Source organism: Rattus norvegicus, chromosome 7 (assembly GCF_021556685.1).
Source record: "Rattus norvegicus strain SHRSP/BbbUtx chromosome 7, alternate assembly SHRSP_T2T, whole genome shotgun sequence".
Taxonomy (NCBI): domain Eukaryota; kingdom Metazoa; phylum Chordata; class Mammalia; order Rodentia; family Muridae; genus Rattus; species Rattus norvegicus.
This window is the reverse complement of record NC_141540.1, coordinates 65,234,578-65,248,305: the sequence shown is the minus strand read 5'-3', so window position 1 is coordinate 65,248,305 and position 13,728 is coordinate 65,234,578. Positions and strand designations below refer to the sequence as shown.

Sequence of the window (13,728 nt, the reverse complement as noted above, 5' to 3'; positions counted from 1 at the left end):
ACCATCTGTCTGCTTCTTAATTTTCAGGGTGACAGTCTCTCCCGCCATCTGTAGCAAGTGGATGGCTTCACTCAGAGGCTTCCCCTTCAAGCTACTGCTATTGATGGCTAGGATTCGATCTCCGATGTGGATCGCTCCAGTCCTGGAACAACAGACAGAGAAGTGGCAGAGAAGGCAGACACACCAGACAGGGGAGGGGAGGCAGATACACCAGACAGGGGAGGGGAGGTAATACAATCCCTGTAGGCTTCTTGGGGTAAATTTCTTGATATACCTGCACATTAATAACAATAAAGACTTGGCAGGGTCTCAAAAATTCACTTCTAGCTTTCTTTTGGGAAATGTTGTAACCTGCATCTATGGCAAATTAGTTTTTAGTTTCCAATAAAATAAGAAAAAGCATTTTAATTAGTTTTGAGAATGAACCTTGATTTTTTTTTAACTCCAAGAAAGCTGAGTCATTTGGCCAACTCCTTACAGGTCCTCGGGAAAGAACTATGTTGAACAACAAAGGTGGCCATGTAAAGCGGGCAACATTCTCATTCCTACAGATTTAAAATGTTTACTAAAAAATGGTGCTCAGCTCGCTGTAAGACAGACTCAAGAGTTGGAGACATAGACTAGGACAGGTGCAGCAACAGCCCTGGTCTGATTCTAAGAGCTGAAAAAGGCTGGACAGAAGGCTTAGAAGGTGCTGGGAAAGGCCATCTCTGTCACCCACCAGGTCAGTTGTGACATGGTGGCCTTATTTCAGCCTCTCTGGATATCAGTTCCTCACCAATAGGATGGGAGCAATCATCTCCCAGGGAAGTCCTGAGGATGAGATGAGAAAACGTGTGTAAGAGCTTGGACCAACGTGTGGATAAAGAAAGCATACCACTCCATGTATTAATATTGTGTGTGTCATGTATAAAATATATGTTTATGTCTATGCCTATACATGTGTGTGTGGGCATGTTGATGTCAGAAGTCAACACTAGGTCTCTCTCAATCATCCTCTACCATATCTGTCTGTCTGTCTGTCAGTCTGTCCATCTATCAATCATCTATCTACCTACCTATCTATCTATAATTTATCTAGTACCTATTATCTATCTATCTATCTATCTATCTATCTATCTATCTATCTATCTATCTATCTATCTATCTATCTATAGATCTATCTATCTACAATCTATTTATAATCTATCTACTATTTATTATCTATCTATCTATCTATCTATCTATCTATCATCTATCTACCTATTATCTATCTAATCTATCTTTTCATCCATCAACTGACCTACCTACCTATCTATTGATTAGTTTTGAAGGCATGGTTTATCGCTGAGTCTGGAGCTCATTGATTTGGCTAAGCCGGCTCACCACTGAGCTCTTGGGGTCCTTCTGTCTTAGCGCCCCGTGTTGTGGTGACGGGTGCTCACTTGTGCGCCTGATTTTTATGTGGTGCCTGGGATGCACTCAGGTCCTTATGCTTGTGCATCAGGCACTTTTCTAGTGGACCACTCTCCCTGGCTCCAGAAGAGACGTGAATTTACGGATTAATACACTGATAAACAGCATCTTTAACCTCTACATCTTTTATATCCTCATCCAATGTGAATGAGCCTACTGGGATGTTCCATTTTGAAGTTTACTTTATCTGCCATTGTTGGGGAGCACTGGAAGGGGCCGGAGGATGCCAAGGATGATTGGGATTGCAATGGCTGAGATCTTCACCCTGAGATGAAGATGCTAAGCTGAAGCATGAAACTCAGGCCTTGGCAGAACTGGATCTTTGAATTCAGATACTAGAGGAATTCGCCCTGTTTACAGGCTTGTTACAGACTGAGTGCTTTGACCACAGCTTGTTCTAGGGCAGTGGCAGTTGTGCTGGGCAGAAGTCTGGCAGAGGTAGTACGGACTGCTTAACCTGTCTACCACTGCGTCTGGAATTACGAACGTTTTCTCTGAATAAGATCTCTTCTGTCATAAAGAGGATTAGTTCAAGAATGACGTAGCTTGTAAGACCCAGCTGTAATGAACCACTTTGCAGAATCCTTTGTTGTCTCACACCGATAACTAGGACAGGAGGATGCCCGAAGAGACCCTCTCCCAGGCGTCTCAGCTAAAATCAGAATGTTAAATCCTAGTCGAGTAGCCCTGCCTGAGCTGCCTCAGCCTCCTCATCTGGCAGACAGAAGTGTCAAGTGAGCCTATTTCTAAGCAAGGTACCTTGTGGCTCTGAAAATTCCGCAGTGCTACATCTCTATCTTGTAACTGCTGTCATCAAGTGTCAGCCTCAATGACATGCCTGAGAATTCTCCAGCTAAGTCACTGGAAAATAGATCTAGTTAGAGAGTCTGCTGTGTGCCCAAGCAACATGTCTCAGGGAAAAAAGTGCAGTTCAGTGGAGGGCGGAGAGCATGTGCGGGGTGTGCATCACTGCCAAAGAACAAATGGACACGCACAGGAGATACTATTGAGAGGGTCACTACACCCTGTTAGCACAGCCTCTGAGGACCAAGCTTTTATTATCCTCTCCCACATACATAGAAGCTTACTACAATACCTGTCAGGCAACAGAAAGCTCAGCAAATGTTTGCAGGATTGATTTGGACAAGCCTTTTAACCTCCCTCAACGGCCGCGTCCTCTTCTCAAAATGGACACAGTATAAATCTACCTGTAGTCGACCGTGCTCTCTTAACTCATTTTTTTTTTTTGAGAATAATATCCATGCTAAGCCGTGGCATCTTTTTCCTGCCTATGCGACGCCCTTCAATGTCAAGTCTGAGCTCTGCCGGAGAGTTCCCAAGCTCTAAAATCAATCCTCTGTGCAGATTTAAAAGTCAACAGATAAAACAGCTAGGAAAGGGAGCGTGGTTCACGTGGCTGTGAGGGAGTAAACCCCTCAGACACCGGGAACTACAGCAGCCCCTTCCATTTTTACCTTTCAGCTAATCCCCCTTTAGTGAGGCTCGAGATGATAATAGGATCAAAGGGCTCTTCCGTTCCAGAAATGGTGATGCCAAGGGGCCCCCCATAGCGCTTCAGCTCCACCGTGTAAATAATCGCCCCGGAACTCTCTTGCTCATCTGCAATAAGTGCCAAGGAATAGCAATTGGTTTCATTGGAAAAAGAAAGAGCGATGCGTCTATTCCCCCATAGAGCAGGAAATCCACCACTTTGCTCTGCAACGTTATGGCTCAGAAAATGATGATGTCGGGAAGTAGTGTTTCCTTGATAGGATTTTACATTCTAACTCAGGGATGATGCTGTCCTGTGTGCAGGGAACATTCATGCTTAAGCAGTGGGTGGTCCGACTAACTATGGCCACAGAAACCTCACGTTCTGCCTTGGCCTTGGCCTTGGGTAGTGCTTGACCAGCAATTTGTTTTGCTAAGTATGTGATTAATGCCCACGTAATAAACACAGAACTTAGCAGATGATATAGAATGAGAATACCATGCAGTGTCTCAGAAAGTTTTCTGTTTCTGTGTTTTACAATCCGGTTCTCAATACAGGAAAGCTGGATTTGCTCAGGTTTGGATACAATGATAACTCCTGTTTAGTTGGAAGTCAGATTATCCTGAAGATAATACCAGGAATTTTAGGATATATTTCATATCATCCCACTGACAGTGTCCTAGAACCATTGAACAATTCAAGGGCACAGTAGCAGAATTTTGAATAGTGCTTTCTCTGCTAAAGAGAGAAAAAGCTAACATAAACTATTCATATGTTTTGGGATCCTCGACCAGGCTGTCATATGGCCATGTGTTCTGGGTGCCATTTAATATTGCTAAGAAGGAAGATGTTTCTGTTCCTCCCCAAAAGTTTGTCAGAAAGATGTCACAGGCCGCATTTGATATGGTGGGTGTCATGGCTTCATTAGGGCTGCATCGTGAAGCTTCAGGATTCAAAGTATTTTATTTGCTCATGTTTAAAGTTCCTGACATTTGTTTTATCACTTGGCCTGAGAGCTGTGAATGGTTAAGGAGCTGTTTCATTTCTGTACCTCAGGATACAATGAAACGGTCCGGTAACCACTTGAACAAAATAGTCAGTTTTTACAGTCGGACTGTATGCAGTAAGGTATTAACGGAGGCACATTTTTTTGCAGCAAGCAGCTGTTCGTTTACGATATGAAATGCTAAAATAAGGACAAAAAGAAAAGCTTGAGTTAACAATTCAATTATCTGTGTGTGCAGTGAGGAATTAGGGTGAACACAAACGGCAAGGAAGGTCAGTAGAGTAGTGCGGGCAGAAATGTCCTTTCTCTTGTCAGCATTTACTTTATGCTCGGCCATAGCCTGGGAGCTCTGGAATGTAGCCACCACTTCTGGTCTCACAAGCTCCCCACACTGGGAAGCACAGACGTCCCACCGTACAGTGCAGGCAGAACCACAATCAACGAACGTCTTAGGTTATAAAAGTAATCGATGTCCGACTCAAGTCGGATCCTCCACATCGCATCTAAGAGGTCTGAGAGATGGTTCCCAAGTCTCTTCTAGGCTGCTGCTTACATTGTGGTGAACAGGCTGGCCATCATGGACTACTGGGGGCTCCACGGAGAAGCCTCAGGGGATGGCTCAGAGAAATAAGGCCCTGAAGCCCACGTTTTCTGTTAGTATACTATTTGGGGAAATACACTTGAAAACCACTAGAGACCCAGGGGTTTGTGGGAAGTTTTGGGTGAAGCTTCAGTCTAGATGGAAATAAACACAGACCAGGAGGAAGGTGAACCTGGGCGCAGGCCTGCGTGCTGTGTTGAGGAGTGGAGAGAGCTTGTCCAGTTAGTTCTTCCCTGTGTCACAAAAGGGCGAGTACCATTGGGGATGGGGTAGATGGGTTAGGATAGCCATGTTTCAGGCTCACTTACAGGGCCTTACATTTTATATTAGCATCCAAGTAGGCAGTAAAAGAACAACTGGGCAATCAGTATGTGATACTAGATACAAACCAAGACAACCGTAACCTTGTACTATGGCCACATTCTTCAAATGGTGGGAGAGGCAAAATGTGGATCTTCAAGATCCTAATTTAGACCAATTGTTTAAAAAACACTTCTTGATTTTCTCTCTCTCTGTCTCTTTCTCCTTTTCTCCCTCTCTCTCATTCTTTGCTCACTTTTTTGTTCTTTCTCTCGCTCCACACACATACATATTCATAGGTATGTATGTATGTATGTATGTATGTATGTATGTATACCACATTTCTGGGAATCACTGACACTGCTGAGATACACGATAATATTAAGACCACTGCTAGCATCCTTAACTGGGTTACATCCCCACAGACCTTCCTTTACCAATATTGTTATTGTTGCAGGATGGGACGCCTGGGACTCCCTCCACACAATCCAGTGGGAGGAGAAATCACACTGGGAACTAGCTAACCTCTGTGGTTGCTGGGCTACACGAGATGGTACCTTGCAGTGTTTCTCTGTTTTCTGTATGGACTTTTAATTTCGTAATTAAAAAAAGGTCTTTGTGCACGTTTTTACTAATAGGGTTAAGAAAATTAACACTCCTAGAAATCCCTATGTAGATGCCTCAAATGAATAGGCATTTAATTAGTCTGCTCTCTTTCTATTGGTGGCAGCAGCTGCCTTTACACAGTCCTACCTAAACTACTCAGCCCATATGGTCATGAGGCAAGGTGCCCAGGCTTTCCTCTGTCACTTGCCCTTAAGAAGGCCCCAGCTTGGTTCTCTCTCTCTCTCTCTCTCTCTCTCTCTCTCTGCCCCCACCTCTCTCTCTCCCTCTCCCCCACCTCCCCTCCCTCTCCCCTCCCCCTCTTTCTTCCCCTCTCACTCCCCCTCCCACTATCTCTCTCTCCCTCCCCCAACTCTCTCTCCTTCTCCCCTCTCTCTTCCTCTCTCTCCCTCTCTCCATCTCTCTCCCTCTCTTCCTCTCTCCATCTCTCTCCCTCTCTTCCTCTCTATCCCTCCTCCACACCTCTCTCCCTCTCCCCCTCCCCCTCCCTCTCTCTCCCCTCCTCGCCCCCAACCCCTTCTCTCACGGCAATGTTTCCTTCTAGATGGCCTTCCTGTACAAGACCCAGCCTTCATCCTCCTCTCATATGTGTTTCCAGTAGTATTGCCAACTCGTGAGGCTTTGTCCTCTCTTCGCTGTATATTTTTGAAACACTACCCCAACACAATCTTACGGGAAGCCTTTTCTTTTCTTGGTTCCCCGAATCCTGAATAAATTATAAGACTTTGCAAGAACTGACCACACTGTCCTCTACCATCTCAACCTAGCCTTTGGCTTCTCTCCCGGTGGGCTCACAACTCTTTGCCCAGGCCTTTGGTATTCCCCGGTCTTCACAAACTTTACTCCCTGGGTCCCCACTATTCTCCTGGTCCTTGGGATGAAAGACTCTTTTTTTTTTTTTTTTTGGTTCTTTTTTTCGGAGCTGGGGACCGAACCCAGGGCCTTGCGCTTCCTAGGCAAGCGCTCTACCACTGAGCTAAATCCCCAACCCTGGGAGGAAAGACTCTTATGTACTATGTGGCAATAGCTTCAAAACTCAGCCCTAAGTGACTGAAACCTATTCTTAGCCATCTCTTCCCACCGTCCTCCTGGGAAATCTCTCCTGCTTCAAAACTTGTCTCATGTGCTTTATTTTCCAAGGAAGTTTCTGGTCTTTCAGTTGGGTTTGGCTTGTGTGTTTCTAGGATGTCCCAGAACTATTGTGTACCATGTTGGTATTTCTCAACTCTCCAGCTTCTCATTTCAGATCTCCCACTAACCAACAAAGAGAAAAAAAATTAGTTCAAGTGTTCTTGAAGGAGGGTGATTAAAGGCTAAGGGATAAGATTCAGCCAGGTAGAGCTGGTTTGGAAGCTTACCTGCTATCGACACATAGTACCTAAGAGTCTTTCATCCCTAGGACCAGTTTTTGACAAGATTCATTTTCTGGCATATGCTTTCAATTCATATATATATATATATATATATATATATATATATATATATATATATATGTGTGTGTGTGTGTGTGTGTGTGTGTGTGTGTGTGTGTGTGTGTGTATAATGTCTACCCATCCATCCATTCATTCATCTATCTATCCATCCATCTATCTATCTATGTATCCATCCATCTGTCCGTCCATCCATCCATCTATCTATCTTTATGTATAGGAGTGTTTTGCCTGCACATATATCGATGTATTACATGCATGCCTGGTACCCAAGGGAGTCAGAAGAAGGTTGTATGATAACCTGGAACTGGGGTTACCGATGGTTGTGGGTCTTCACGTGGGGCTGATAATTAAAACTGGGTCCTCTGGAAGAGGAGCAAGCCCTTTCCACCATGGGAACACCCCCGTCTGCCCCATCTCCAGCCCCCATTCTGTTTTTAAGGATTTCTCTCATTAGAATAAAGTCACCTAAAACCACACTTTTATAGTCATGTCCTCACACCCTAGAACTCTGTCTGGGCTGAAGGAGAATTCAAGAAATGCCCAAAAGTAGCACAAGAGGACGATGACTGTTGGCATACAGCCAGATCCCCAGGAAGAGCTCTCTGAAACAGCTCAGGTGTCAGTCCACTTTAGGCCAATCCTGTGTGCATTCTTCAAGACAGGTGACACAGAGACAGTGTAGTTCATCTAGAATGTGAAGCAAAGACCTTGGTGGCCACTAGGGGGATCAGTCAACCCCAAACTTCCTCCCTACAAGGTTCCTGGAGTGTTGGAACCTTCAGCTACAGGCTGAACTTACCAATCCATCTGCCCTTTTGGGTTTTAGCCCAGCTGGCATCTGAATAGCCATGCTGTGCAGGAGGAGGGCAGTAACGGCTATTTGGAAAGCCATTCTCAGACCATTTTGGAGGTGGAAGCTCTCCAAGCCACTCTGTCCTTTAAGCTGCTTTCTCTTTCAAAGCTCAGGAAGGAGCAGCTCGAAGCTTAAACTACAAAGAGAAACTTTCTGCGAAGGCGGAGTAGTAATATAGCGTCACCAGCAAGGCTCAAAGAGGGCCCAAACAGATGTTAATGATATTATAAGCAGCTCTTATATGACAACAGCAGGCTTACAACTATTAGCAAAAGGCAGAAAAGGGGCCAGCCTAGTTGTCTGTTCTGCTTAGTTCTAGTTAAGGAAATTAATGGGGCCACAGAACAGATGCAAAATCGCTGCGTTACTTATCTGGAATGTTACTCCCAGCCTCCTCGAGTGCTGCCTGTTTAACAAAATGAGCACTGCCTGGCTTGAATCCATAATGGTAGCTGCTGCCACGGCCAAATAGGAGCTTTGGATTCGGGATGCAGTGTTTGGAAGGCGTACAGGCACAGGTCAATCAAAGTTCACTTCAATGAGGAAAACAATGACGGAATTCGTTTTGGAGTATGGCTGGGTTCCTCAGAGCTGGACTAGCCTGAGAAAAGAAAGCATCCCTCCCTGTAGCTGCCCTGGGGCTCTCAGTGATTTTACCTGGCTTCCTCAAAGCAGGGTACTGAGGGTGTTCACAGGAGGTGTTGAAGGTTTATGAGGGGAATTAAACTTCTTTACCAAAGTGATCGTTGCTAAGTCTTAAGCACCATTTCAGGACCTCTGGCTTCGTCATCATCAGACCTGAAACCACAGACTCCAGAGGAGGGGTGCAGGAGGCCCTATGAGTGGTCCTCTGTGTGACTCTCGGGTGTGCTCAAGTTTGGGTACCATTACCACAAGAGAACAACCATGAGACAGAGTCTTTCAGTGCTTAAATAACAGCCAAGATTCATAGGGGAGTTCATAGCTCCCCTCCGGTCTAGGTTTTAGCGGTAAAGCTACTTTAAATAACATAGCTTGACCAAATAGATAAAAACATGAATAAATATGCTGAAAACATAAACAAATAAGAAAGTCCAGATGTCTGAAGAACAGATTAGACTCAAAGTAATGGCTAAATTTGCATGAGACTGTATTATACATTAAGCAGAGAGAATTCGTCATAGATAAGGCAAGCAAAGTCTTGGACACATTTTTTCACACACATGAGAATCCATGAAGAAGGCAAAGGGCTAAAACCACAGATTGCGAGAACAGGCAGCCGCCTGTCTAGCAGACCAAAAAGGGCGGTGGTACAATGCAAAGCCTCGAAAACCATGGGCTCCTGGATAAGAGAGTTACACGCATCTTTGCGGACCTAGGGATTGAGCAGCAGCCACTGACGTGCAGCCTTGGACAAGAGCCTCCTCCTTTGCCCTGCCCAGTTACACTCCTATGCGAATGCACAAGAGTTTCTGAAGACAAAGCCATAAATGAATCTAAAGGGAGGGAAAAAATACTCAAAGACCCAAGTGTTTGTAAACATTGGGCCGTCACAAAATAAAGTCAAAATTAATTTTCTTTTACAGTAGCTGTTAATAGCACTCAATGGGTTCTGTCTGGAATAAACATTATTGCTAAGATACACTAGTTACTTCCTTTGACTTTAAGGCAGTCATATATCGTAGATATTGAATTTATCTTTATAGATGAGGAAACTGATGTTCATGGAAGATATTTGTGGAAATCTCTAGCTGGGAAGCTGTGAGTCAGTCCAGCTGTGAGTCCAGCTTTGAGTCCAGTTGTGAGGTCAGCTGTGAGTTCAGCTGTGATTCTAGCTGTGATTCCAGCTGTGATTCCAGCTGTGAGTCCAGCTGTGATTCCAGCTGTGAGTCTAGCTGTGATTCCAGCTGTGAGTCCAGCTTTGTGTCCAGCTTTGAGTCCAGCTGTGAGGTCAGCTGTGAGGACAGCCTGTTTGGAGTTCACAGTCATTTCATTCTATGGCTCCAGTCACAGTTTTTTCAGACACATACATTGTGAGCAAGCCAGTAGCCTCTAAGCAATTCCTTTTGGACTTGTTCCCCATGCAAGTTGCTGTAGCAGCTCCTCCCAGTGGCCTTGGGGGTCAATTTTAATCTTCTTCCTATGATGATGTTCTAGGATACCTTTCCATTTCATCTCTTACTACATCCTTCACATCAGCCTCCTGGGATGGGTCACCTTCTCTCTGCCTTCCTGCCCCACTAATAAGCCCTCCCTAGGTCAAAGTTGTAGGACTCTTTTCCTTGAGCATCCTGAGCAAAAATAGATGCTTCCACACTCTCTTGTCCTGTGAAGTATTAGTCACTGTGAGAAAATGCCCGTGAGAACAAGGCAAAGGAAGTATTCATCTTGGCTCACTGCTTCAGGGGGTCCAGCCCCATGCTTGGCTCCATGTGCTCGGCAGAGAAGGTCATGGGAAAAGCAGTAAACAGTGGAGGGGGTGTTCGTCTCACAGTATAATCTTTGAGGGTAAGATCATGGGAAAAGCAGTATACAGTGGAGGGGGTGTTCGTCTCACAGTATAATCTTTGAAGGTAAGGCCAGGGTGACCGACTTCCTTCAACTAAGAGGAGGCGCCCTGCTTCCTAAGGTTTAGAGAACCTTCACAAACAGTGCTGCCCTATTATACATATGCATTCACATAGCCACTTATCATATTGATCTGTGTGTATGTATGTCTGTGTTCACATATGTGCGTGCATGTGGAAGCCACAAATAGATGTTTTGTGTTTTCTTCAATTACCTTCTGCCTTCTCTTTTGAGATAGGATTTCTCAGGGAATCTAGGTCTTGACAATCGGGCTGGCCATTAAGACCTAGGAATCCCCATGACTGCCTCCCCAGTTGGTGTTACTGGCACATACTGCTGTGTCCAGCTTTCTACAAGAATGCTGAACACTGAACTCAGGTCCTCAGGCTTCCACGTCAAGCACTCCATCCACTGACCATCTCCATGGCCCTGTCATCTTGCTTGTAATAACTAATGTTTTATTGTTTCTCCTATTTGATGCCAACTGACTTGAGGATAGAGTTCATATCCTCAGCATTTAAGAACCGGCAGTGCCCCAAACAGATACCTGGTACCTTGCAGACCCTAAAGTGCCAGCAGCATGACTGAAAGCCAGGGACTATCATGTACAAGAATGATCCTACCGTTTCCTTAAGTGCACAGTAGAGCCCCGAGACTAGCAGCTGAGGACAGGCTGATAGTCTAAAGCTGTGCCTGTTTACCCCAGTTGCAGCACTGCCTCGCCTAGGACATGGAGTTCCACCAATCGTGGTTAACTTCCTGGGACCCATGAAGGAAGCATGAATGAAGGAAAGACAGGATCAGGAAGTTAAAGGAAGAAGTGAAATGCATCTGGAGTAAGGGGGACCCAGGTTTGGTGTGAGCAAGATTTCTAGGCTCTGCAGAGATTCACCGGGGAACATTATCATTTAAAAACATTGAGATAAAAGAATGGCCACTATTTGGTGCTCTCAGTTCACTAGTGTGACTTCAGTTGAAACACAAGACCAAACTTTAAAACTCAGTGAGTAGTCTAATGAGCAATGTTCCTATTCTGCTAAGTTAGAACTTGATTGAGGACTAAGACAGAGTGGAAGGGATTTTTAGGAGATAATTACAGTAAGGGAAACAGACCCTAGTTGATTGACCATTGACGTTCACTGTCAGTTACTAACTCCAACAAGTAACACTTCCTTCAGAAGGAAGGTACACAGTCCTATGTGCACAAGCCAGTGGCGTCAAGTCTCTCAGCGTAAGTTTGTCCAAACTCACCCAGCTGAAATGCGGTAGACTTGGACTTTAAACTGAGCCCTGATCTTAAAATGTGTGCTCTTTACGATCGTGGGCTCTTGTGAACTAATTTGTAACCAGATTTTACATTTTAAATGTGAAGGATTTTCCCATCTTGCTTTGCTCTGGATAGAAAAGAATCTACTTACTCAAGCTGTGTTTTCTTTTTTCCATTTTTCGTGAGTTGCGTGTGCAGTATGCATACGTGAATACATGCATGTTTCTCCATGTTCTATATGCGGGTGCCTACAGATATGCGGATGCCTGTCCACATGCAAGGTTGGTGTCAGAAAACGCCTTTGGTTGCTCTCTTAGTTAGGCCCAGAGTCCCCTCCAGTGCTTAATCTTGATCGCCAGCTTGGCCTAGAGATGCACGATTTCCACCATGTGTGGGGAGGATTGCAAGTGAGCTACAATGTTTGGAAGTGGCATTTAGAAGGGTTTCTAGAGTTCCTGAGCCATCTCCCCAGCCCTCAAATCATCATTCAATCTTATGAGGGAAGTGAATTGTAGGAATGTGCCATTTTTTTTCAAATTGATAATCAGATGATAATTTTTAAACAGTCATTTGTTGTGCAGCTTGGCCTTCAGGTGACTTCCCTAACAACTGGAGCAGGGGGATGCCTCTGACTTGGACTTTGATGCCTGCTTTTGGATCCTTTTCCCCTACCTGGGCTGCCTTATCTGGCCTCAGTGGGAGAGGATGAGCTTAGTCCTGATTCAACTTGATGTGCCAGGGTGGGATGGTACAGGAGGGGTGTGGGGTTCCCCTTCTCTAAGAAGGGGAGTCGGGGGGAAGGGGTGGGATGATGGCACTGGGAGGAAGGAGGGAGGGAGACTTTGATTGGGATGTAAAATGAATAAATAGTGAAAAGATGATGTCTGTTATTCAATCAAGTCTGAGTGAGTATATGTTTTGATATATCCGTTTGAGAAAACATGATATGAGTAAGTCTGCCCCTCACAGTAACATTTATAGTCATATTCTTTGGGGCACCCATGTCATGTTCTTCCAACGAAAAGATTTAGGATTTAAAAGAGTCAAAAACATATTCAGTCAGCATGACGATCACCGTAATCTTAGGCCTAGGGATTGATTACAGTAGATGGAAAGGGGCGGGGCATAGGCCAAATGAGATCAGCAGCTGAGAACCCAGTGGAGCTCTCCCAGCAGTCAGCTGCCATTTCTGTAAGCCCTGCCGACCTGTCTGCAGAGCTGGCTTTGAGACCGGACACCTTGCCAGCTCTGTACAGCATGCACATTCATCCCTGGGGTGGGCTTTCTTCCTCTGCAGGGAAGAGAACTGAGATCTGCTGAGCTGTGCAAATCAGGCTAAGTAGGTTTCCCAAAAGGCTTTGCTTCTTCCTTAGGACAGAGCCCGGTCGATGCCGGAGGAGGCTTTAGCCCTTTCATGAAATAAATTCCCCAAAGCAAGGGCAGAAGAAGCAAACTCAAAAAGAAGGGGATGCAAACTTGGCATAGAAAAATCAGTGCTAGAGAGATACTGAGTACAGGCTTGTGTGCACTCAAATTACTGGATGCAAAATATATTTGTGTATAATCGTTCCCAGTGCTATCAATGAATATAATTAATTTTTTATTTTCCCTTTCCTTTTACCGAGGATAGAAACCTTAAACATATGGCTTGGTGTGTCTGTCAGCTCCAGACCTATTCTGAGTTAGATGAGTTAGATGTGAGAAGATTCTAGAATGCTGACTTTTTTTTAATTGATTAGTGTTATGCTTCTAAGGATAAATGTCCCTAAAGGCACCCATGTTAAGGGCTACTAGTTTTAACTGGTTACTAGTCGGTGCCATCGCTAGGATGTGATGGGACCTTTAGGAGCTGGGACCCAAAGAAAGGAAGTTAGGTCATTAAAGGCAAGTCCACGCACGGGACACTTGGACTCTAACTCCTTGCTTCCTCTCTATTTCCTAGCACCAGGCAAAATGGTGTAACGCAGCTTGGATGAGATTAAAATGTTAAGTAATCCGTACATGAGATGTACACACATTGCATTTAAGATCGATCTTTACTTAGCCAATTGAATGGATCTCTCTCTCTCTCTCTCTCTCTCTCTCTCTCTCTCATCATAAAATATACAAAGCAATGCCATGGTGTGGTCTCAAACAATAGATACCTTTCT

At 44.8% G+C, this 13,728-nt stretch overlaps 1 protein-coding gene across 17 annotated transcripts in view; it reads right to left on the bottom strand.

Annotated features, from left to right (window-relative positions):
* Grip1 (glutamate receptor interacting protein 1) overlaps positions 1-13,728 on the bottom strand; it is a 657,804-nt gene that overhangs the window by 52,091 nt on the left and 591,985 nt on the right. For all 17 annotated transcript variants that reach the window (XM_087559245.1, XM_087559246.1, XM_087559244.1 and 14 more), the window contains 2 exons: positions 2,931-3,075; positions 3-142 (listed from right to left, as the gene is read on the bottom strand). In XM_087559245.1, coding sequence (XP_087415371.1) covers positions 3-142; positions 2,931-3,075 — 285 coding nt within the window. The remainder of the gene's footprint in view (positions 1-2; positions 143-2,930; positions 3,076-13,728) is intronic.